Source organism: Geosmithia morbida (assembly GCF_012550715.1).
Source record: "Geosmithia morbida isolate 1262 chromosome Unknown scaffold_3, whole genome shotgun sequence".
Classification (NCBI taxonomy): domain Eukaryota; kingdom Fungi; phylum Ascomycota; class Sordariomycetes; order Hypocreales; family Bionectriaceae; genus Geosmithia; species Geosmithia morbida.
In genome coordinates this window covers 905,828-928,732 of record NW_023336190.1, presented here as the reverse complement: position 1 = coordinate 928,732, position 22,905 = coordinate 905,828, and the positions used below count along the sequence as shown (strand labels likewise).

The window sequence follows — 22,905 nt, the reverse complement described above, 5'->3', positions numbered from 1 at the left end:
CATTGAGAGAGAGGCGGGGTGGTGGTGGGGGGGGGGGGGGGGGGGGGGGGGGGGGGGGGGGGAGACACACCAAGCTAATTGGCCAGCTCCCCCTCTCTCAGCCGCGCAGACGGCCTCGCTTTATCGCCAACCACATGAAGAACTGCCGAGTCAAGGAGGACGACAGAAGACCGGGCAAGAAATCCTCGTTTGGCGGGATAGGCGGTTCTGCCATGTGTTCATGTACGATGCATGTGTGTAATCATCCTTCAGTCTCTCTGTCTTGCATTGCAGTAGTCGGAACGAGCGCGGCACGGCGTGATAGTATTATCAGGAACCCCTCCGTCCCGTCAAGTCTCTTTTTCTTCTTCTCTTTGGCGGGCCTGGCCTGTTTTATTTTTATTTTATCTGAATTTTCTTACCCTCCCTCGACTTCTCCTAGGAGGCTCCACCCCGCGACACGCCGAACGGCTCGGACCCCTCGTGTCTCAGGAGAGGCGCAGCCGTGCCAGGGTACCTCATCAGTATGTACCCGATACGCTAGGACGCACGCGAATGCGTCGCCAGTATGTGATGATGTATACCTCCGGGAAGGTACTCGTGTGATTGCACTCCCCCTTGGCCTGGTGTGGTGACGTGAGGCTGCACCACGGCGAGACGTCGTTCTGGCCTGATGGATTGCTCCAAGTCTGTCCTCTTGATTCCTTCTTGCAGTCGTCCGTCGTTTTTCTTACCCTCCTCCCCTCGCCCGACCTTTGTTTCCATTTTTAGCTCCCCTCGTCTGCGCCGGCGCCGACCTCGTCTTTGTAATTTTTATTTCTTCTAACCCCTGGTTCTCTTCCTATATCCTTTCTTGTTTCGATCTGTGGCATCCACCAGTCATGGCCGTCACCGCTCCTGTCGACGCCGCCACGAGGAACAAGGTCCTTCGGGTCATCTCTATTTCTCTCCTCTTGGACTTGGTATGTTCGGACCGTTACCCTCTTCGAGAAGCTGCAAGCAACCGACACCGTTTAGATCTCCTTCACCTTCATCCTCCCCCTCTTCCCCAAGCTTCTCGAATTCTACCGCGACCGCGAAGCACCACCCGTCGCCGGCGCCGAGCCGACCACCTTCCTCCAGCACATTCTCGGCGCCCTCCACAGATACAAATCGGCCTTTGAGCGGCCGATCGAAGCCCGATATGACATCGTCCTCCTCGGCGGAGCCTTGGGCTCCCTGTTTTCGTGAGACGACCGGCCCTCCATCCTTGAACGACTACGAGTGACGTGCTATTCGGCATGTGCGTGATGCTGACCACGGCCGTGTGCAACATAGGCTGCTCCAAGCAATTGCCTCGCCTTTGATCGGGGCCCTATCCGACAGCTATGGCCGGAGAACTGCCCTTCTGGCTTCCATGTGTGGCAACATGCTCTCGGTGCTCCTGTGGGTGGCTGCCACCGACTTCCGTACCTTCATAGCTAGCCGCGTCGTCGGCGGTCTGTCCGAGGGCAACGTCCAGCTGGCCACGGCCATGGCGACCGACATCTCGGACGAGTCCTCGCGTGGATCGACAATGGCCATAATCGGTGCCTGCTTCTCCATCGCCTTCACATTTGGGCCGGGGCTCGGCGCCTGGCTGAGCAGCATCCCTACCGTGGCCGCTAACCCGTTTGCGACGGCTGCCGGGTTCAGTCTAGGCCTCATCGTCGTCGAGACGGTCTACCTCTACCTTTACCTGCCCGAGACCCTGCCCGCTCTGACGGGCAAGAGCGGCAAGTCCTCAGCCACCGAACGATCCTCCGCCTCCACCAAGTCTGAGACCAAGCCTGCCGTGGAGAGGACAAACTCACACTTCCTCCTCAACGCAACCCATTTCGTTTTCCTGCTCTTCTTCTCGGGCATGGAGTCTTCCCTGTCCTTCATGACCTACGACCTGTTCGCCTTCGGCTCTTCCCACAACGGTCGTCTCCTCGGCTTCGTTGGTCTGGTGGCTTCCATCCTCCAGGGTGGCCTGACTAGGCGTCTGCCCCCCCTGGTGTCCGTCCGGGTCGGGGTCCTGTCCTGCCTGGCAGCCTTCATCCTGCTCGGCCGCGTCTCCACCGTCGGCGGGCTGTACGCCGCAGCCACGTGCTTGGCCATCACGTCGGCGACGGTCGTCACAGGGCTCAACACGCTGAGCAGCTTCGAGGCCGCCGAGGACGAGCGTGGAGGAAAGCTGGGCATCCTGCGGAGCTGGGGCCAGCTCGGGCGGGGGCTCGGCCCCATCCTCTTTACTAGCATCTACTGGTGGGCGGGGAGGGAGTATGCTTACACCGTGGGCGCTACGGGCATGGCCGTCATCACCGCCGTCGCCATGGCTGCGCTCAAGACGCCCAGAGGGGGTGAGGCCAGCGCCAAGAAGAAGCAGTGAGGGGCGAAGAAGGAGGCGGGGGAGCAAGGCTGTTCTCAAGTCATTTATGCATGCATTTCACACACGTGTATTCGTCGACACGACCGAGTCAGACACGGCAACGGTCGCAGCAGCGGTCTGAGCACACATCGCCCATATCATCCCATGTACAGTATTACCTGTAATAACCTCACACGAGTACAAGAGTATATGGCGGAGGAGGGGGGTTTCCTGTGTATATATTCTTCACCAGTGTCGTGATTTGACGGTAGATACTCTGGGAATCTGCGGATCACGATGCTACGTAGCAATAACAGAAGATATGATATGACTGCTCCTCTAAGTCGCCAGAAACGTGCTGCCGTTTGTTGCAAGGACCATGGTCGAGGATGCCCCTCCCCGCCACCACCGCCGATGTGAGTGACAACAAAAGGAGACGAGAAAAAAAAATCATAGTGCATCTTTTTAGTAGGCAGAAAGGAGGACCCTTTGCCGCAAAAGGCGGGTGAGGTGGGTCACGACGTTACGAGATTTTTCCCTCTTCTCTCTCCCTCCTAGTCCGGGTTCCTTCCAGTGTGCGGTATTCTTCTGGCCAAGCAACCGGACCCGGCATTGGAGAAGAGAGAGTTGCTGCCGATCATGTACTCGTACTCTCGTACGAGGCACGGCGAGTAAGTGGAATCTGACGATTGGTACGAGTAATACATTATTAGTACCTGTACGAGTAGTGCTAGCACATACACAGACAAGGTTTTATTCCAAAAAATTTTTGGGGGTTTTTTTATTTATAATTTTACTTTTCTTGCTAGCTCTTGTCTTTTTATCAAATTCCCTATAGTATTGTGTGAAGGCGAATGTGAGGATGGCCTCTTTGGGGAAATGGTGGGATGCTCTGTTGCAAGAGAGAGAGAGAGAGAGAGAGAGGGGGGGGGGGGGGGCACCCACGGCGAGCGAGTCACTTTGATCCTCTAATTTAGATGGGAGCCCAAATATTGAAAGGGGATGGATGGTGGGAATATTGGGCAGCCAGGTTGTTCTACTACTGGGAGAGTAATACCTGTACGGAGTGTTCGCGGGTAAAATTTTATTTTCGTTTGGTGGGGTGGGAAGGTCCTGTCTAGGTGTGACGGCCCTTGCCAGGTTTGGAGGGGTGAAAAGCATGCTGATTTTTTCTTACGGGTTCCAGGATCCATCATGAAACCCCGCTTGTGACACGCCTGAAGTTTGCGAGAGAGCAGAAGAGAGTAGTAATAGAACGGATCTGAATGGGGATTTTTGATCGATATACAAGTAACAAGAGGAGATTTCATAATATATTTCTGGTAGTAGCACTGCCGGGCCCGTATCTAGCAACGGTCTATCTTTGGCTGGATTGATACGATACTACGCTCTTCCATCTGGAGAAGCTCTCCTTGGGAGAGCTTAGGCCGTGAAGCTGCTCGTCGGCGCGTACGCAGGATGAAATAATAGCGGGGTTTGCATTGGCCGCCTATCACGGGCAGCTGCTTACCAGCCGTACTGAGGGGCAGAACATGAATAGGGCACGTCCACGCCGACCGCCACTGAAAAGGTTGGATGCCCGTGGCGGCGACACTATGAATCACGAAGGCGCATCATGAGAACTCTCATGATATTAGCATCTTTTGAGTGACCGTGAGTATTACCAGTATAGTTACAGTAGAATAAAGAATAGAAAAAGAAAAAGATTTTTTTTGTTTTTACAAAGAAATACACACGAGGATAGTAGCTTGACCTACAGAAGCTAGGATGAAATGAGGCACGCGTCACTTTACTCTCATTTTTTTTTCCTGATCCCTATTGCCCCTCCTGCCCCTCCTGCTCATTGGGGGGTGCGGTGGGCTCCCTGCCTGCTGGCAGACGGCTGTAAACACTTCACTCGATAAGACCATCGGAGGGGCGAAAACTAAGTCCCCATCATCTGGCCAATCATACAAATGATGCAAAAAAAGTTGTGCACCTTTGTAGGGTTTTCCCTGCAGCGGAAGCCCCACTATGAAAAAGATTCACCCCTCCTCTTGTTGCCCCCCACCAAGCACCTCCCGCCTGCCTTGACGTTTAAAAACCTCTCCCACACCTTCCACCCTCTTTTCTTTTGAATCCTTCTTGGTTCTTCGTCCACGCACACCTAGATACGAGCTATCTAATCTGCGCAGTAAGTTCTTCCTCCCTCTGTGTCCTCTCATACATCCGCTATCTTCTCCTTGACTTCCATCTTCATCATCGTCATCACCGCTGTCATCAACGTCAGCCTCACCATCTCTTTTTTTTCCCGAGTTGTTTAACCTGCGTGGCGCAGCTTGCTGACCTCGACTCTCTTTCACAGTTCCCTAAAAAACCAATACACATCTCCTCCAAACAACACCGCCAAGATGGGGTATGTGCTCTTCCGCCTCTCGCTCCATGACTTCGAGTCATCATAGCTGACAACCTCTACAGTAAGGACGAGAAGTCTCACATCAACATTGTCGTTATCGTAAGTTGACAATACCCCGCTGCCTCTTTCACTCTCATGACCTGGCCTGCTGCTAACAAATCACCATAGGGGTATGTAAAAATCTCTTCAACAAAAACTTCGCCTTGACTCTGAGCGTTCGTACTGACGAGCCGAAAGCCACGTCGATTCCGGCAAGTCGACCACCGTGAGTCTTACCCCTCTTTGTTGCTCTACGACCACGTCGACCGAGTACACAGGAAAAGAAACCCTGCAGTTACCCCGCCTGCTCTCCTAGGCGCGGGGCAACAGTCGATGGAATACTGTTACTAACTCTGCACACAGACTGGTCACCTGATCTACCAGTGCGGTGGTATCGACAAGCGTACCATCGAGAAGTTCGAGAAGGTCAGTGTTAAATTTTTTTTTCCCTCTTATCCCCGCCATCTTGACCATTTTTCACCTATGTATCGGGAGCTCTCTCTTCTCTGCCTGGTTCTTGAGGTGCTGGCCTGTGCCCCTCCGAGAAAAATTTTCTTGGGCTATCGGGAAAGTGGGGCTCATGGGTCCATTACCCCGCTGCCTGTCTGCACTGCCAGTGATCAGGGAATGAGAGAGCTCCCCAGCACGGGCGCAGGCATGGGCGCAAGGGAGAATTATGGGTGGCATAATAAAGTATGTACACAGTCACTGACAACCGTTACAGGAAGCCGCCGAGCTCGGTAAGGGCTCTTTCAAGTATGCCTGGGTTCTTGACAAGCTCAAGGCCGAGCGTGAGCGTGGTATCACCATCGATATCGCCCTCTGGAAGTTCGAGACCCCCAAGTACCAGGTCACCGTCATCGGTAGGTCATCTCGATATCACTACGCCCCTCGTTGGTCCTGCAGAGCCGCTTACACCATGACTCTCAGATGCCCCCGGTCACCGTGACTTCATCAAGAACATGATTACTGGTACTTCCCAGGCCGACTGCGCCGTTCTCATCATTGCCGCCGGTACTGGTGAGTTCGAGGCCGGTATCTCCAAGGATGGTCAGACCCGTGAGCACGCTCTGCTCTCGTACACCCTCGGTGTCCGTCAGCTCATCGTCGCCATCAACAAGATGGACACTGCTCAGTGGTCCGAGGCCCGTTTCAACGAGATTGTCAAGGAGACCTCCACCTTCATCAAGAAGGTCGGCTACAACCCCAAGCAGGTTGCCTTCGTCCCCATCTCGGGTTTCAACGGCGACAACATGCTTACTGGCCCCTCCCCCAACAGCCCTTGGTTCAAGGGTTGGGAGCGTGAGGTCGGCAAGGGTGGCAAGGCCACTGGCAAGTCTCTCCTCGATGCCATTGACGCCATTGAGCCCCCCAAGCGTCCCAACGACAAGCCCCTCCGTCTTCCCCTCCAGGATGTCTACAAGATCGGTGGTATTGGCACAGTGCCCGTCGGCCGTATCGAGACCGGTACCCTCAAGCCCGGCATGGTCGTCACCTTTGCTCCCGCCAACGTCACCACTGAGGTCAAGTCCGTCGAGATGCACCACGAGCAGCTCCAGGAGGGTTTCCCCGGTGACAACGTTGGTTTCAACGTGAAGAACGTTTCCGTCAAGGATATCCGCCGTGGTAACGTCGCTTCCGACTCCAAGAACGACCCCGCCACGGGCGCCGCTTCTTTCAACGCCCAGGTCATTGTCATCAACCACCCTGGCCAGGTCGCCGCCGGTTACGCACCCGTCCTGGACTGCCACACCGCCCACATTGCCTGCAAGTTCGCCGAGCTCATCGAGAAGATTGACCGCCGTACTGGTAAGGCTGTTGAGTCCAACCCCAAGTTCATCAAGTCTGGTGACTCCGCCATCGTCAAGATGGTTCCCTCCAAGCCCATGTGCGTTGAGGCTTTCACCGACTACCCTCCTCTGGGCCGCTTCGCCGTCCGTGACATGCGCCAGACCGTCGCCGTCGGTGTCATCAAGTCCGTTGAGAAGGCCGCCGCCGGTGCCGCCAAGGTTCGTACCCCTCTCAAGTGAACCCCCCCCCTCCACGTACACGACATCCATACTGACTCCACTTTCCATAGGTCACCAAGTCCGCCGCCAAGGCTGGCAAGAAATAAGCGATTTCGCTCATCGACTTGTGTCCACTCTTTACAGGAGTGCGTCCAGAGGATCATGTTTCGGTTATACGACGGAATGATTTTGCGATGATGAGGAGACGCTCACATTTGTTTGTGGCTTGTGCTGGTTAGGGATTCTATCTTTCCGGCCTAGTAATGTGGCTGGAACGGAAAAATTATGACTAGAGTAGAAGTGATCTCACTCGACCCTTTCTTTTGTTCAAAATGAAAAAAATTGCTTGAAAATAATACTATTCTCCTACCCCATTACTGCCGCGAGTGTCGGTATGTCTTTTCACCATGGGCTGGTTGTACACCATGTATACCACGAGTAAAAAGGTGAGGCATTGTGTGATTTATCTAGCAATGTTAAAAACGTGATGTTTCTCATGACACTTGAACCATGCTTGTAATGACCAGTGGATGTAATGATTGCATCCTGTGTGATGGTTGAAACAAACATCCCCGTGTAGTATGTGTGCATGATATTGCCTAGTAGTATACAGTATACGTCTACAGTGATGCTCCGAAATTCTCTAATGTTACACACGTCTGGACGTTTCCTGATCATCCGAGTCCAAGCTTATCTTCACCTGATGTTCTCCTCTCTGTGCCCCCCTCATCTTCCCGATTTACGACTCATCTTCTCCGCCTCCTTGTAGAGACTCACGATCCTCACCGGACTTGTCTCTCAGTAGTACCTGAAGTTGATCCTCCACGCTCAGTGCGAGACGGTCCCCCGCTCCAAGGACGTCACGACATTCGTCGTCAACCGCCGGATGGGCGTCGTCCCCTTGGACCGTCTCCTCGACGGTGGGATCGATTTGCTCTGGTGCCGTGTTGGCGTCGTACAGGTGGTAGTGATGGACGTCACCATGCTCTTCTTCCCCGGCGATGGAATCGTCTCCTTCTTCCCCGTAGACAGCGTCGTCCTCTTGGAGAGTCTGCTTTCGGAGTTCTCCTTCGGAAACGTCCTCTGGTAGCTCACGAACCTGGGAAACACCCTTGTTCCAGGACCAGTACTTGCCCTCGACGGCCAACTCGAGAAGTTTGAGGAAGTGGGCCCTGTCCTGGGTGCCGTCGCACTCGAGAGAGAGCTGCTGATGCGTTCCGTCATGGCGGTCCGCCTCGATGCTGTCGTAGCGGAGGGTGCAGCCCTTCCATGCCAATTCGACGGTCTCGTGGACGTTGAGGCCGGCGAAAAGGTAAGATGCACTATTGGTGTTGGTGTTGTTGGTGTTGTTGTTGTTGTTGTTGTCAGAGACGTCCTCGCCCTCGGGGGTTACTGGAAAGAGATGAATCGGGAGGACGAGCATGGTGCGGCTGGGGGTCTTGAGACGGCCATCCGCCATGACCAGCTCCGAGGCGTCGATGAAGGCGCGCAGGCTGTCCTGGAGCGACAGGTCGAGCGGGATCTCGCGCTGGCGATGGATGCGTACGTCCACCACCTCGTCGGGGACGAGCAAGTCCGTAGTGAAGATGGGCTGTACGGCTCGGAGGGAGGAGCGATCCGTGAGGCTGGCGCGGTCGTAGTCTGCGTCGTTGACGATGGGTAGCGTGAGCCTTACCTCGGGCAGTGGCCCCCCCTTGCTGGAGTTGGGCGCGGGCACGAAATCGAGAACAATGGAGAGCTGCTTCTTGAGATCCGACTCGTACTCTGGGAGGAAGTCGGTGAAGGAGGCCGGGTGAGGTACGACGGGAGACATGATGCGGCGGCGTGACTCGGCCGCAGCGTCCGTAATGGGGATGGTCTTGTGGTGGAGTATGTGGCCGAACGTGGCTGTGATCCGGTCTCCTTCTCCCGCTCTCACGCTGCTTCTCGTGCCGGCGACACCAACTGTATCAACGACGGCTCTGGCTCCGGCTTCCGAGGGCCACGAGATCTCTACGTTGCTGGGGAACTTGAGGTGTTTAGCCTTGAGCTCGCCTGGCACGCTGGCAGGGAGGACGAAGCGAGACCACTGGTGCAGCTTGTCGCGCCACGACATGCCTCTGCTCTCGCGATAGTGTGGCACGAGTCTGCCCGCTTTGATGATCTTGGCCTTGCTCTTGAGACGCCTTGTGGTAATCTGCTCCTTCACCTCGAGGTTCTGCGATGGACGGCCGCGAAGGAGACGCATCACGATGTCCGGAGTGTCTTCGATTGACAGGTCGTCGCTGCTGGTTTCGTCACGTCGAGCGCGTGTGGGGAACCATGAGAGGCGGATTATCTGATGATTTTCATTCTTTCTTAGCAACGCTGCTGTCCTCTCCATTGTGCCTTCTTGTTCCAGATACGACCGAAGGGAGGAGTCAATAGTCAGTATTTACCTTTAGGCCTCTCTGGTACTCGATCAAGGTCCCCGTGCGCCTCGACAGGCCTTCCCAGAACTCGGGCCGAAAATCGGATTGGTCGCTCAGGTCGTCCAGCGGGATGTCCTTTGTGACCATGCGCTGCGAAAGTTCGTCGATGAAGGACAGGATTCCGGGGACGATGCTCTTGCGCGTGTGCAGGTGGACGGTTCCACTGTGAGGGCCATGGGCGTAGGGGGTGATGGCTTCGCCGATTGACGGGCTGAGATGCCGAAGGGTCAGGGCTGCGGAGGCACCGATTGACGGGCCTGCATTGTAATATTGTTATTATTGACCTTTTAAGCACTGTTATTCAAATAGCAATAAGAAGGGTAGTATGCAATCAGCCTTGATGAAAGAACTCACTTGTGAGCATCCCGTACACTCGGGAATTGACATGTATCTCCGTCAAACCCAGTCCCCCGACCTCCTCTTGCGCCTGGATATTCCACTTGGACGTCACAATAGCGCGTGCGAGGCGCTTCTTGGGCGACTCGGCGCCCACAGACTCCTGGCTGGCAGACTTCCAACTCGAGCATCCCGCCAGCCAGTCGTATTTGGGAATCTGATGGGACGATGGCGATGTCTTCGGGTCATCCGCCTGGCCGTGGTACATGGACAGCTGGTCCTTTGTGAAGCCCTCGCTGAGGCTGTCGATGAGGTCGTTCAGCTGGCGCCTCGGGATGGTCAGGTCAATGGGGCGCAGCTCCTCAATGTTGGCCAGGGCCTCGGCCACAGCGTCCACCTCGGCTGGCGTCGCGGGCTCCAAGAGACTCCGCCAGTCTAGTTGATCCGTGCTGTCGGTGGGAATTACCATCTTCCTGCCGCCGCCTTTCCTGCGTAGCATGTCCGGGTCCCTTATCACCAGGGTGTCGATCGGCCTGCCGAGCGCTTCGGCATTGACGCGCTGCAGGTCGAAGAGCCTGTCTCTGAAGTGGTTCACGGAGCGTCGCTGGTCGGGGGAGCCAGGTTGCGTCGGCGCGGGAGGTTCCTCGATTGGAGGTAGCGGCTCGGTGCCCTCGACGGGATCGTATTCGGCAGCTTCAGTTCCCTTCACAGTGGCACTTTGACTCGTCTGTGCACTGGCATGGTGTTGATCGGTAGTTACTGCGTCGACGGTCGCCGTCTCCGGCTGGAGTAGCTCCCATTCCGGGCCGTCATCGTCGTGACGTCGTCGCGGGGACTTACGGCGTCTCCTGCGTGATGAGTCGAGGGGTTCATTTCCGGAAATGAGAGCTTCCACCCTCTTCTTTTGCGCCACACCTAACGAATTCGACGAGTACGCTCGTAGGGCAAGGCTGGTAGACTGGAGTCGTGGTAGCTGCCGGCGCGCTGCTGCTCCTGCCGCCGCCGACCTGGACGATGCGACGAGGCCAAGTCGGCTTGACAAGCACACGCGCGGCGCACACACCGCCCTGGAGAGCATGAGGTGACGTTGTTCCGGACGTACGGCGGAAGATGCGGCGAGATATGTAATAAGTAAGTGAAGAAAAGAATGTGGTCCAGTGAAGCGATCTTCTTGGATCTCGAGAGTTGGATCCTGGTAAATTCTGCGCTAGGGGGCTGATCGAGGCCGTATCGATAAGCGTCGCATTTAGTCTGACACGTTATGTGAACGCGTTTGTACGGTTTGCTACATCTTGGTCTACTCAACAGCGTCTTTTTATTCTATTTTAGATCGATCTCACATTGAGATAATACGAAAAAAAAAGATAGGCAGTCACATCCGTATCTCTGGATACTTCACACAACATGTCCGGACGGCGGCGTATGGTTGGTAGCCACTCACTCACGTTTCAACGGAGAATAACTGCTGACCTTTATATGGTAGAGGGACGAGGCGGACGACGAAGAAGATACGCGACCTCGGCAGCGTCGCCACCATGACGAGTCAGATGACGCTGGTGATTCCGAATCAGGTGGTGATGATCCGGACGCCGGCGGGGAGGCAACACGGTCTGCCGACGAACAGATGGCCAAGAAGCTAGTTCGCTACGCTCTATCGTGCGAGTACTCGCGTGCAACGATACGGAGAGATGGGATTAGGGAGAAGGGTGAGAATCGACAACATACTATTTCGCTCCCTTTCCTAGGTGTCCTGCTGATATACGGGCTTCCCTCCAGTTCTCGGGAGCCATGGCCGGTCGTTTAGGAGGGTATTCACGCTGGCGCAGAAGCAGCTCCGGCTCGTCTGGGGCATGGAGCTTCGCGAGCTACCAGCAAGAGAGAAGGTGACATTGCACGAGAAGCGTAAAGGTACGCGATTTCTGGACCCGACAGGCTTCCTTTTTCTCTTCACCCTGATCCCTGACCAAAGAATAGCTATGAGCTCGAACACGCAGCCCAAGACAGGCACAGGATCATACATCCTCTGCTCGACACTGCCTGCCTCGCTACGTAGCGCAGCCATCATCCCTCCCTCTCGGGCGCCCAGCCACGACGACGAGTCGACCTACGTAGCCTTTTACACGCTCGTCGTGTCGTGCATATGGCTCAACGGTGGGGAGCTGAGCGAGCAGAAGCTGCGGCGGTACCTGGTGCGGCTCAACGCAGACCACAACGTCTCGAGCGAAAAGACCGAGGCCATACTCAAAAGGATGGAACGGCAGGGCTACGTGGTTAGGAGGGTGGACCGGCAGGCGGCAGGCGGTGGCGGCCAGGACGGCGACCACAACACCACCTGGCACGTCGGGTCGAGGGCTAAGGAGGAGATCGGGCTCGACGGCGTCATTGGCATGGTCGAAGAAGTTTTTGGCGGGACCTCGCCAGAGCTGGAGAAGAAACTGCGTGCGAGTCTGGGCATCAGGACGGCTGCTGGAGGGAGCGATGGCAATGATGCAGCCAATGAGACCGGTAACGGCTCTACAACGGTAGGCGACTGAACATGACAGGAATTCAATCATGTATGTAAATATGCCTGTTTTTTTTTCGTGTGTGCGTGTTTGCTGTGTGCGTGTGTGCCTGGGTATATATCTATCTCCCTGAGAGGAAAAAAAAAGAAGGAAAACAAATTCGCCAAAACAAAGCTAACTAGCCTAACGTCGTGTGTATAGGCCAAGATTCTACCTCGCCGACTTTTGCGGAACGATCTCTTCGTCTTCTCTCGGTGGCGGCGGACCACATGGCTGGATCATTTTCTGCGCGCATGTTAGTCTTGCTGGAATTCAGATTTCGGGTTTGGGGGAGGGGGGAAGGGGAGAGGCCAAACGTACCCGTAGCATGTGCGCGCGCACCTTGGAGATGGGCTCGTTCTCGGCAAGGGCAATGTATGACAGGAGCGGTCGGTGGCCAGCAATGGACGAGTACGTGTCGCGCTGGATGTTTGTACGCCACTCCCAGCTCGTCGTGTCGGGGTGGCCGGTGCCGATGTATTTGGCCTGGAGGCGTTCGAGCTCCTGCTGGTTGCGAAGCTTGTCGGCCTTTTGGGGGTGTCAGGGAGAGTTCAAAACAGGAGTCAGATAGCGGGGGAGGGGATGCGAAAACATACCATGATTGCTTGGAGTTTTGAAGGTGGCGATGATGATGATGATTGGGACGGAAGAATGCTTGGTTGTGGTGGTTGGTGCGAACGGGAAATCTTCGGGTGTATGGGGTCGATCGGCGATAATGTACGTACCGGTAGACTCTCGGGCGACGCTTTCCGCCGGTAAGAGAGAGACAAAGGCGGGAATGAGAGAGAAAGAAGTCTACGGCGTTGATGCTCGTGCAACCAACTTTTACGCGGCATGACAAATATTTTATTCCATTAATCTTCTTAATTACACATGTGTTGGCATCATCTTAGTTGAGGGAAAACGGCATCATTGCGGGCAGTTCTCTCGCGACATATCTTTTCCTAGATAAACCCACGACCTGAGTCCCCATCTTTTCGGCTCATGCCCGCTGTCGGTTGAATGAGCAGTGCAGGGGAATAGGAAGCCGAGCGCACTCATCATCGGACAATGGCGGCCACAGATCTTGCGCTCCCCGAACACTGGACGGAGCTGAACGCGTCTCGCAAGAACAGAGAGGCCTGCGCCGCGGACATCCGTGCTCTCAAGGCCAAGTACCTGCGGGACGCAGCTGCGGCAGCGAAGCAGGATGCGGAATCGCAGAGCAGCGCAGGCGGGGGCGTCGACGGGGGTAGCAGCCCGGCCTATTTCGGGGAGGTGCTGGACAGGATGCTAGGGCGGTACCGCGACAGCCAGGACAGGGAGTGGTTTTCGGAGCGGCGTGCGGTCGTCTTCAGCTTGGAGACCATGTTCGCCGAGGCCAAGGAGCGCAAGATGGGGCTGGACGAGATCGAGGCGAGCCTGGAGTGCGAGAAGGAGGCGTGGTACCGGTGGGTGCTGCGTCGGCACCCGGAGTTCCTGGCCGTGGCCGGGTCCGGTGTGGGCCGCGACGAGGTCCGCAGCATCCTAGACGACCCGGACCGGTCACGCGAGGAGCTGGTGGCCGTGGTGGGTCAGGCGGTCGGCATGTCGACCGGCTGGCTGGAGCGCGTCGACACCTTCGCCGCCAAGGTCGCCGAGGCCAGCGGGGACCCCATCGCCGTCAGGGAGCTGTACGCCCGTGAGTTCTTCCACCGCGAGGAGGAGGACGGCGCCGTCGTCGTCATCGACAACGCCCAGCCCTACCTCGACATGTTCGAGTCCGGGTCGGTCGGCGGGGTCGACATCACCATCGAGGCCGTCGTCGACAGGATCATCGCGGCCAACAGGGAGGACCGCAGCTCGCAGGCCCAGAGGGACGCGCACCAGAAGCGCCTCGACGAGCTACGACGCGCACGCACCGCCTTTGAGCAGAACAGGGTCCGCAGCAGGGGCCCCCAGCAGAAGGAGGATGTCGTCGACCATGCCTACCGCAGCCTCCCCAACTGTGACGTGTGCGATAAGCCCGTCGATCCGGAAAGGGTTGTTGCCTGCCCGCTGTGCCAGATGGTCCTGCATATAGGTGGGAGCAGGAAACTGACAGTCTACTGTTCTGATGGATGTCTCGGAAAGGGATTCGTAGGTCTCCTTACCATCCCCTTCTCCCCTCTTTCTCTTCCCTTATTCTTCTTCTGCCCGCACTTTCCGGACTCTTACGTATTTTTCGTTCTCGAAAAAAAGGAAGAAGAAGAAGAAGGAGGAGAAAAGACGTGGACGGGTACTACAAGTGATACGATGTACTAACTGTCGCTACCTTCCAGGATACACACATGGCTCAGACCCACGACTGCATCGGTTCATCAGACTGTGCGCAGATGGTTGTAGATGAAGATGTCGTCATGAGAGATGACGGCGACGACCAGCAAGACGACTCTGCCGATCCCGTGGCTTGTAACGAATGTCTAGACCAGAAGCGGATGGCCGTATTCTGCTCGCGGCGCTGCGCCGAGCGTAATTTCACATCCCACCGACACAGCCAGCATGGCGAGATAGATACGCCCGTCTCGGAGATACAGACTCTTGTCTCACCGTTGGGGAGGCTGGCCAGCATTATCCTTACCCAGGATAAGACGGGATTGCAGTTTTCCTGACGTGTTGTGTCTTGTCTGTTTCAATGTTATATCTGGCGTAAGGAGAGGGATTATATCCTACATCACGATTGCTTTTTTTTATCAGAAAGAAGTACCAATAATAAATGAATATAAAAAAATACTATACAACATCTCTGTAAACTTCTGTCTTTTGTATTTGTTTTCAAAAACGATACTATTAGAGCATCTGATTGTCGTAATGCGAATACAGAACAACACATGCATATATTTATTATATATATACCTAGACTAGACGTTAATCCTGATTACATCCGACCGTCACCGGCATATTCGGTCTGATCTTGGTCCGCGTCTCAATCTCACTCAGCACCGGTTTAATTCAATCATCCCCTTCCCCATCAACGCCTCTTTCTTACCCCTCCTGTTTCCCTCGAACAATATATTCAATCTCTTTCATCATATGCAAAACGCTTCACAGGAAAGCAGGTGGACGATGGAAGCTCATACTGAACAGCCCCGTCGTCGCAACCAGACGGCCTGCGAGGCGTGTAGGGTGTCCAAGATGCGTTGTCAGTTGAGTGAGCAGCCAGGTGTATGTTCAAGGTAAAGATGAAAACAAGCATCCTCAGTTCCCCCATGGGGTTCTTTTCTTTTCTTTTCTTTTCTCTTTGGAAAAAAAGGAAGAGAAGAGAGAAGGAGAGAGCCGGGTTTCTGCTAATAGTCTGCAAAGATGTCTCGAGTCCAAAAAGGAGTGTGTATCTCGGACTGGCCCGCGGACACGGCGATCACGAAAACAAAAGATGTGAGATCACACACTCTCCCCCATCCTGATGATGCCGTACCCGGGACATCAGAATGCGGTTGTCGACCTGGACTGACAACGGAAATAAAAGCCTTGATACCGCCCGCCCGCCAAGTGCCGCCCCCTCGCGGACAGCCACCTTCAGCATCGACTTTGCCATGCCGGCATCGGACGAGCCAGACGACAGCCTCGGCACGCTCTGCCGGATTCACGAGCAGGCCATCGACAGCGTGCTCCCGCCCGAGGACGACGAGCGGCAAGGTGTTGACTCCTGGAACAGCGGCAGCAGTCTCGTGTCGCCGCCGGCGTCGTCGTCACCGTCATCCTCTGGGCCGGCATCGCGGCCACCGCCGGCATCAGTAGACATGGTGAGTCTGGATGGGAAACCGCAGTTCAACCTGGCGTCGGCGGAGTCGCTCCTCTGCGATTTCAGATCCATGCTCGTACACTTCCCGTGCATTGTGCTGGGGGCGGACGAGGGGGTCAAGCATCTCGCGGCCGCGAGACCCTTTGTCCTGCTTGCCATCCTAGCTACGACGTCTGGTTCGAGGTCCCTGAGGGGTCATGACCTGTATGATGCCGAGTACCGCAAAGTCCTGGGTCTCAAGTTCGTCGCTGGTGGTGAGAGGTCTCTCGATCTGCTGCAGGGGATCCTGGTGTATTGTGCATGGTGCGTACACACACACACACACACACACACTCTCTCTCTCTCTCTCTCTCTCTCTTCCTCTAATATATCCTTCCTTTCCCCTCCCATATACCCGAGATCATATAATGCATGTACATGCGTACTAGTAGTACTGACAACAACAACATCATCGTCGACCACAACCACAGGTACCCTTTCCATCTACGACCTAGAAATAGGCAGGTATTCCACTACATTCGTATGGCAGCCGATATAGTCCGCGATCTAGAGTTGGACTCAGCACTACTCCCCCGAGACGCTTCAGACTCTCAGGCCGAGGGAATCACAAGACGTCAACTCGATGGGGTCAGAGCCTACACAGGTCACTGCCATATCTCTGCCGCGTAAGATATTGACCCTCCACCCCCCCCCCCTTCCCTCCTTCTTACCTTACCTCCCTTCTCTGAAGAGGGAAAAGAGAGAATAAGGAAAACACTGACCCGTCTAGCCTGACATCTGGCTGGCGCAAGTACACGCACCTAGCAGCCAGCTTCACACCGTGGACAATGACGTGCTGCGACATCCTGGAGGATGCTAGTGGTAAGAACGGAACCGAGACAGACCTGGTGCTGGCCATCCTGGTCCGACAGTCGAGTATAGCCGTCGAGGCGTCCATTGCCATACACGACGGGAGACCGGAGCACCAGCAGACACGGCATCTCGTCCTGATGGGGTTGGAGACGCAGGCTTGTGAGTTGGACGGTGATCTTCCGGTTAATATTGCAGGAGAAGGTAATAACTGCCCACTCATTTTCTCTCCCTTATGTTCCTCCCTTGGTTTCTCCTCCTCCCTCTTCTTTTGTCTCTGTCTTGTCTCTGTTTCAATTGTAATTTTTGCTTCTTCTTTTTCGTCTCCCCCCCCCCTCCCCCCCCCCTCTCTTGCCAACTCCTCCCCTCTGATACGTTCATATGCTCTTCAACGGTTCTGTTCTGACCTCGTCTACAAGTCCCCATAAGACTGGGATCCCTCTTTGTGGAATCCTACATCCAAGGCGGCGCAATCCTCTCCTCGACTGCCACGGCATTACAGACACCCCCACGACTCTCGTCCTGCGTCACCCCGCTGTCCAGACTCCTGTCCGAAGTATCATCCCTGCCACCTTCTACTTTCCCCCGCCTCACCGTCGCCGGTTGGGCCTACGTTGTCATGGGTATAGTCATGGCTTTCCGTCTGTCTCTCCCGCCGTCGCCCGTAGCCCTCCCTTGCGACAGCGGATCCTGCTTCCCCTTCTTCGATCATCGCCGGGCCAGGAAGGAGCTGGGCCTAGCCGAGTTCTTGCATGCCATGACGACTGGCAGTGGCGACCATGATGGAAATGACAACGTCCTCTCGGCTACTCGCGTCATTCTCAAAGTTGTCAAGGCGAAATTCGACAGGAGGGTGCAGGCTGCTGACGTGCAGGATGCTGCTGCCGCTCCTGCAGCTGTGCCATCGACGTGTCCTATGCTCGATGGGAGTCTGGATTCTTACCTGGGACTGTGGGATCCTTTGTTGACCATGCCGTCGATCATGCCGTCGACCATGCCGTCGGACCATCATGCGTTCGCTTCTGCCTCCGGGACTTCATCCTCTGGCAAGGACGGTGGCAGCAAACAAGCCGTCTTTCATGACATATGGGCTACAATGACAATGGGGTGGACGAGAGACAATGCAATGTGAACATCAAGCATCACACATCACTACATTGCGCATCGCATCAACATCACACCATTCATGCTCTAGTACTCTCAAGTGCGATCCAATGCCCGTGCTATTATTCTATGCCCTGCAATGCAAGAGAAAAACAAAGGAACCCTCCATTCGCCTGGTGTGAAAAACAATCTAGTAGACGAGTTTTCTCTCTTAACCAAGAAGAGTTCATGTATAGACCCGAGAAGGGGAGAAAGAAAAGAGACAATGACGAACAATCTGATCCGTGAACCCGTGCCGATCAATTTCCATAACGTTCTTCATCTTGAAATCCAAAAGAAAAGGTGACTATCAACTTGGCCGTAGGTAGCCGGAATAGAAAAACAAGAGAGAGCAAAATATCAAAGAGGAAAAGAAAAGAACACCTAATCCGAGCAGACCAAACCGTCCACCGTCGAGAAATACGCTCGAAAAAAATCCGCAGCTCCATTCGCAGTGTTTTCCTTTGCCCATTTCTCCCATGCGTTTCCAAAGCCCAAAGCCAGAAAAAAAAAATCTTGTAATGTGTAACCATGAAAGAACCCAAGCCGCACCAATGAAAAGTAGAAAGAGACAAAAAAAGAATTAAAAGGAGAGACAAGGGGGAGAAGAAGAGAAGAAAAGGACAGATGAAGACTCGCGAGAGATAGCACTGTTACCCGTGTTATGAAGAAATAGAGTAGGGGAAGAAAGAGGAGGTTGAAACTCCAAGGGGTTGTCCGGCTGAATGCAGGTATCAAAAAGGCATAGAAAAAGGCAAGAAAGGAGACAGTTGAGAAAAGAAAAATAAGCAGAGCAAGAACGCCGATGCCCGCTGTGGTATCCCGTTTGCCCTTTTCCCGCCCTCGGGCTTTCAAAAAACAAGAGCATTTCCAACAAGACTCCTTTCGTGGTTGAACAAGGGGGGCGGAACAGCAACAACATATAGTTCTCTGAAAAATAAAAAAAAGGGGGTAGGGGGGGAGGAGCTAAGAAAGACAAAGAAATATATAGAAAGGGTGAAGAGGACAAGAGAGAGAGCAAGAAAATAAAAATGCGTCCGATAATGGTGTGTAGTGGCAAGACAGATAGCCGAACTGATGCAAGGAGAGAAATATGAAAAGGGGAGGTAAGAAAAAGTAACAACATAATTCCCAGGCTTTGTTTGACCCATAAGCCCTCATGACAACAAAAGTTTCAAACAAAAAGCATTCGCCTTCCCATCATGATGATTCCCACGTGTACCAAGGCTCGGGCTTGTCGTAGAGAAGAGATAGAGAAAAAAATAGGAAAAGCAGATGAACGAGCAAGAGCAAGAGCAAAGGGGTAAAAAGTCAAAGAAATGAAAAACAAAAGCCATAGCCCTCACATCGCGATTCTGTGCTCCGGTGCTCCCAAATGTCAAGTCGTCCCATGCTCGCCGACGACTTATGCAAGTAAACAGGTTCATGACGGCGCGCATAGGTTGCGATGCAATATGACCCCCAACTCCACGTGAAAAAAAAATAGATGAATAACAAATCGACTATGCTTCTCCTCTCTTCTTCCACTCGTTCGCATCTTCATCTCTGACCGCGTCGGTCCTACCACGCTGGTCCTGCCGCAGTGGTTCAACCACGGGATCAGCCACGGCAGTCTTACCAAGCGGGTGCCCCTGATCCCATGAAGCCCTGGTTTCCGTTGGGCATAGGGAGGTTAAAGGCGAGACGGCTCGGCTCGAGACCCGGGGGGACTGCGAGACCAGGCGGGGGCCTGTTGGCGCCGCCGAAGCCGTTGGCAGAAGAGGCCCCGTTCATGGCACCGGCGGACATGATGCCGTTCATCCCGCCCGCATTCATGGACCCGTTCATGGACCCGTTGGCGTTGCCGTTCATGGCACCACCTCCCATAGGACCGGCCGAGTGGGCTCCCGAGTTGGTGTTGTGCTGGGAGCGCACACCGAGCGGGTTCTTGGAGAAGCTCAGCCTGATGCCTCCCTTGACACTGTTGTGGAGAGGGTGTCCGTAGAGCTCGTGGAGGGCCTTTGTGGCAAAGGTGACGTCCTCGAACTCGACAAAACACATGGGGCCGTTGTGCTTGGTGCGGAAACACAGGCGCTTGTAGCCCCTCTGCTTAGAGAACATGATCTTGAGCTCATCCTCGGACGTGCCGACGGGCAGGTTGCCGACATAGAGCGTGTTGCAGGGCGGGTTCTGATCGGCCGGGTTGATGGCGGGGAAGTGTGGGCGGTAGTGGACATTGGCCATGGGAGGATACCGGTGGCCAGCGACGCCTGCTCCGCCACCGCCGGCGCCGCCGGCACCTCCGGCACCTCCTCCGGCGGTGGCACCGGCACCGTTCATGGCGGGCGCGCCTGCCGATGCCATGGCGTGAGCCGACAGGGGGTTCATATAAGGCGTGGGGACCGAACTGGAGGCTGGCGAGGTGCTGGTGTTGGTGTTGAGCGTCAGGTTGCTCATGCGCGTGATGGGAATCTGGGGCGCGGTGGCGCGTCGGCCGGTCGAGGGCCTGCTCTCGGCGTAGGCGACGGGATCCTTGAGGAGGACGCTCGTTTCGTCGTCATCGGTCAGGTTGTTCTCGATGAGGGACTTGCCGGATATCCTGGTGCGGTCGCGGAGGTGGCTGCCTATAGGGGTGGAGACGCTATAGGGGCTCTGGTAGTGCACCGGGGCGAGGTTCGAGGACTGGGGGCTGAACATGGCGGCGTGCTGGGACATGGAAGCCATGGCGTGCATGGAGAGGGGCGGGTTCATGGACGAGGGTCTTCCGGAGCCGATGGTGGAGGGCACGGTGCCGGGACTCTCGGGACCGAAGTCGTCAGAGTAGTTGTCGGCAGGGCCCGGAGGGTCGTCGAGGACCTCGACGATCAGGTCGGCGTTCTGGAGGATGTTGGGGGTGCCGTTGAGTATGTTCTTGACGGCGATGGCACCCGAGTAGGTTTCGAACTCGAGAAGGCCAGAGAGGTAGCCATCATCGCGGGACTGGGAGGCGGGCAGGAGCTCAGCGGAGACGAGCTCTTTGGACCAGAGGACCATGAGTCGCAGTGACTCATCAGTCGTGTTGAGAGGCAGGCGGCGAATGAGGGCGCGAACGGGAAGACTGGGAACATGGCCGTGGGTGTAGGGGCCGGGTGCAGGCATGAAGCGCATGGCGTCGCCGTCGTTGGCGGTCATGGATGCGAAGGGCGAGGGCTGGGTGGAAGGGTGATGCCGCAGCGATTGAGTAGGCGGGGGGAAGCCCGGCGTGGCCATGGTTCCCATGGATGTTTTGGAGCGGGCGGTTGACGCGACCGAAATATTACGTCTCACGAAGAAGGGTGGGATCTCGGGATGAAGGCGGATGGGTATCGAATGCGCGCGACGATGAAGAAGCAGTTGTGAGGCTTGCGCCGGGAACGAGTCTATTTGAGCAAGGGATGATGGTGGCGTGGATAGTCGAATGCGACGCGCGCGCGACGGGGNATGCGCGCGACGATGAAGAAGCAGTTGTGAGGCTTGCGCCGGGAACGAGTCTATTTGAGCAAGGGATGATGGTGGCGTGGATAGTCGAATGCGACCCGTGGGCCTTGGGGTTAGGACCTTGGGGCGACCAAGGGTTCTGTGTCTTCTTTGCGATAGAGGGACGAGCGCCCTCAAAAAGGCGGCGAATAAATGTGCGTGACAGAAGGTATGCGGGGAGGGAAAGAGAGGAGAAAGGGGTGGAAAATAAAGGGAGAGATGTGGTGGTTGTGTGAGGGTGTGGAAATCGTCGGGTGGACAATGGGAAGGAGGAGGGGAGACGAGACGCTCGCTGGAGAGGGAAGGAGAGAGAAAAGCGATGGTAGTATATGGGAATGCTGGGGGGGGAGCGAGGAAGGAGGTACTCTTTGTCCTTTCTTTCAAAATGCGCACTGCACCTGCACTTTGCAGTACAGTACAGGTAGTCAATACTAGTAGTAATCCTGCTAGGAGTACTCCGTACTTGTGGTGGTCTCGTAGCAGTACTTATACTGGTAGTAGCAGATGTACTCTACACTCTGGGATGGGAACCCTGTAATCTGTACCTAATAATGGTACTAGCGGTAGTACCTGGAGCCTTAAATCTCCAGTACCGGTCTGCGGATCTCAGTACTGGGTAATAGCCTGTAGGTGGCGCCCGCCGGTCCAGCAGCACTGAATTGATGGAACTGTACCGGGTGGATGTGGGTTGGTGAGCAGGAGGTACCTATTGGCCCGCACCGTAGGTACCGTATCTGTACTCGTAGCAGTAGGCATGGATGGACGGTAATAATAGCCTGCAGGTACTTACCTAGCAGTGTAGGGACCGTATCCGTTACAGGGAATAAAATAGGAGTCAACAGGAATGAATAGCCTCTCAAGACTGGTAGCCTGTTAGGTAGCAGGCTCTAGGCTCTAGGCTCTGGGTCTGGCATCTGGGTCGCGGACCTGGCCACTTCCCTGTTCAGTCTAGCGGCGTGTGCGACGCAGATGCGGTACGGTACGGGTCTTGCTGGTTGGGCGCTTCACGAGCAAAGCCACATCGGTTGTGACTTGATCACCACGATGCCGTCCAGGGTTTTGGGTGGTGAGGAGGCGAGAGGAGGCGAGAGAGGAGAAGGGGAAGATGACGGGAAGATGATGGATGCTGGCAGAGAAAGAAGGAGGAGGGAGAGAGAGGGAAAGAGAGGGAAAGAAGAGAAGAGAAGAAGAGATCAGAGTGCGGGATGGTGTGGCATGCGTCTCGACTGATGACTCTGAGACGGGTAAGACTACTCACTCGTGAATAATAAGAGAGCGTATTGCCTGTACCGACGGACTGCTGAACCGAGATCAGTACTCGTCGACAGAGCCAGAGATGCGCCTGCCGAGCTAATGGCAGCAGCGATACGTAGTAGGCACTGAATCCTTGCTTATAAGATTACGACAGTAAACTCCAAGCCCAGCACATGCTTCGGGTCACTGCTAGCAGTACAGATACAGATTACAGGTAACGAACTCTCCGTACTAGGTTTTGGGTGGTAGCAGCTAAGAGCACGAATGTATGAGCAGACGGGCTGGAAGCCTGGATCCCGTCAAAACCTTGGGGAGGGAGGGAGG

General features: G+C 55.3%; 8 protein-coding genes across 8 annotated transcripts; 5 read left to right on the top strand and 3 right to left on the bottom strand.

The window, feature by feature from the left end:
• Window positions 1-860: 860 nt before the first annotated feature.
• GMORB2_5222 (Sugar (and other) transporter) lies at window positions 861-2,371 on the top strand (the record flags this gene model as incomplete). Its single annotated transcript, XM_035467196.1, has 3 exons — window positions 861-941; window positions 997-1,205; window positions 1,297-2,371. 3 exons carry the CDS (start codon window positions 861-863, stop codon window positions 2,369-2,371), a joined length of 1,365 nt encoding a protein of 454 aa, XP_035323208.1.
• A 2,369-nt stretch (window positions 2,372-4,740) lies between these two features.
• Window positions 4,741-6,900, top strand: GMORB2_5221 (translation elongation factor EF-1 alpha; the record flags this gene model as incomplete). Its single annotated transcript, XM_035467195.1, has 6 exons — window positions 4,741-4,745; window positions 4,808-4,844; window positions 5,148-5,210; window positions 5,509-5,647; window positions 5,715-6,793; window positions 6,865-6,900. 6 exons carry the CDS (start codon window positions 4,741-4,743, stop codon window positions 6,898-6,900), a joined length of 1,359 nt encoding a protein of 452 aa, XP_035323207.1.
• Window positions 6,901-7,532: 632 nt separating this feature from the next.
• GMORB2_5220 (uncharacterized protein) lies at window positions 7,533-10,657 on the bottom strand (the record flags this gene model as incomplete). The annotated part of the gene is made up of 3 exons (XM_035467194.1): window positions 7,533-8,990; window positions 9,211-9,500; window positions 9,598-10,657. The coding sequence occupies 3 exons, from the start codon at window positions 10,655-10,657 to the stop codon at window positions 7,533-7,535; spliced, it is 2,808 nt and encodes a 935-aa protein (XP_035323206.1).
• A 326-nt stretch (window positions 10,658-10,983) lies between these two features.
• GMORB2_5219 (MAGE family) lies at window positions 10,984-12,101 on the top strand (the record flags this gene model as incomplete). The annotated part of the gene is made up of 3 exons (XM_035467193.1): window positions 10,984-11,004; window positions 11,063-11,285; window positions 11,356-12,101. Coding segments are annotated over 3 exons (990 nt in total), but the record flags the coding sequence as incomplete, so codon positions are not given.
• Window positions 12,102-12,293: 192 nt separating this feature from the next.
• Window positions 12,294-12,721, bottom strand: GMORB2_5218 (splicing factor 3B subunit 5; the record flags this gene model as incomplete). The annotated part of the gene is made up of 3 exons (XM_035467192.1): window positions 12,294-12,368; window positions 12,444-12,650; window positions 12,719-12,721. 3 exons carry the CDS (start codon window positions 12,719-12,721, stop codon window positions 12,294-12,296), a joined length of 285 nt encoding a protein of 94 aa, XP_035323204.1.
• A 451-nt stretch (window positions 12,722-13,172) lies between these two features.
• GMORB2_5217 (uncharacterized protein) lies at window positions 13,173-14,731 on the top strand (the record flags this gene model as incomplete). Its single annotated transcript, XM_035467191.1, has 2 exons — window positions 13,173-14,219; window positions 14,402-14,731. The coding sequence occupies 2 exons, from the start codon at window positions 13,173-13,175 to the stop codon at window positions 14,729-14,731; spliced, it is 1,377 nt and encodes a 458-aa protein (XP_035323203.1).
• An 816-nt stretch (window positions 14,732-15,547) lies between these two features.
• GMORB2_5216 (uncharacterized protein) lies at window positions 15,548-17,842 on the top strand (the record flags this gene model as incomplete). Its single annotated transcript, XM_035467190.1, has 4 exons — window positions 15,548-16,115; window positions 16,391-16,526; window positions 16,631-16,914; window positions 17,130-17,842. The coding sequence occupies 4 exons, from the start codon at window positions 15,548-15,550 to the stop codon at window positions 17,840-17,842; spliced, it is 1,701 nt and encodes a 566-aa protein (XP_035323202.1).
• Window positions 17,843-19,467: 1,625 nt separating this feature from the next.
• GMORB2_5215 (RRM 2) lies at window positions 19,468-21,081 on the bottom strand (the record flags this gene model as incomplete). Its single annotated transcript, XM_035467189.1, has 1 exon — window positions 19,468-21,081. The coding sequence occupies one exon, from the start codon at window positions 21,079-21,081 to the stop codon at window positions 19,468-19,470; it is 1,614 nt and encodes a 537-aa protein (XP_035323201.1).
• Window positions 21,082-22,905: the final 1,824 nt, after the last annotated feature.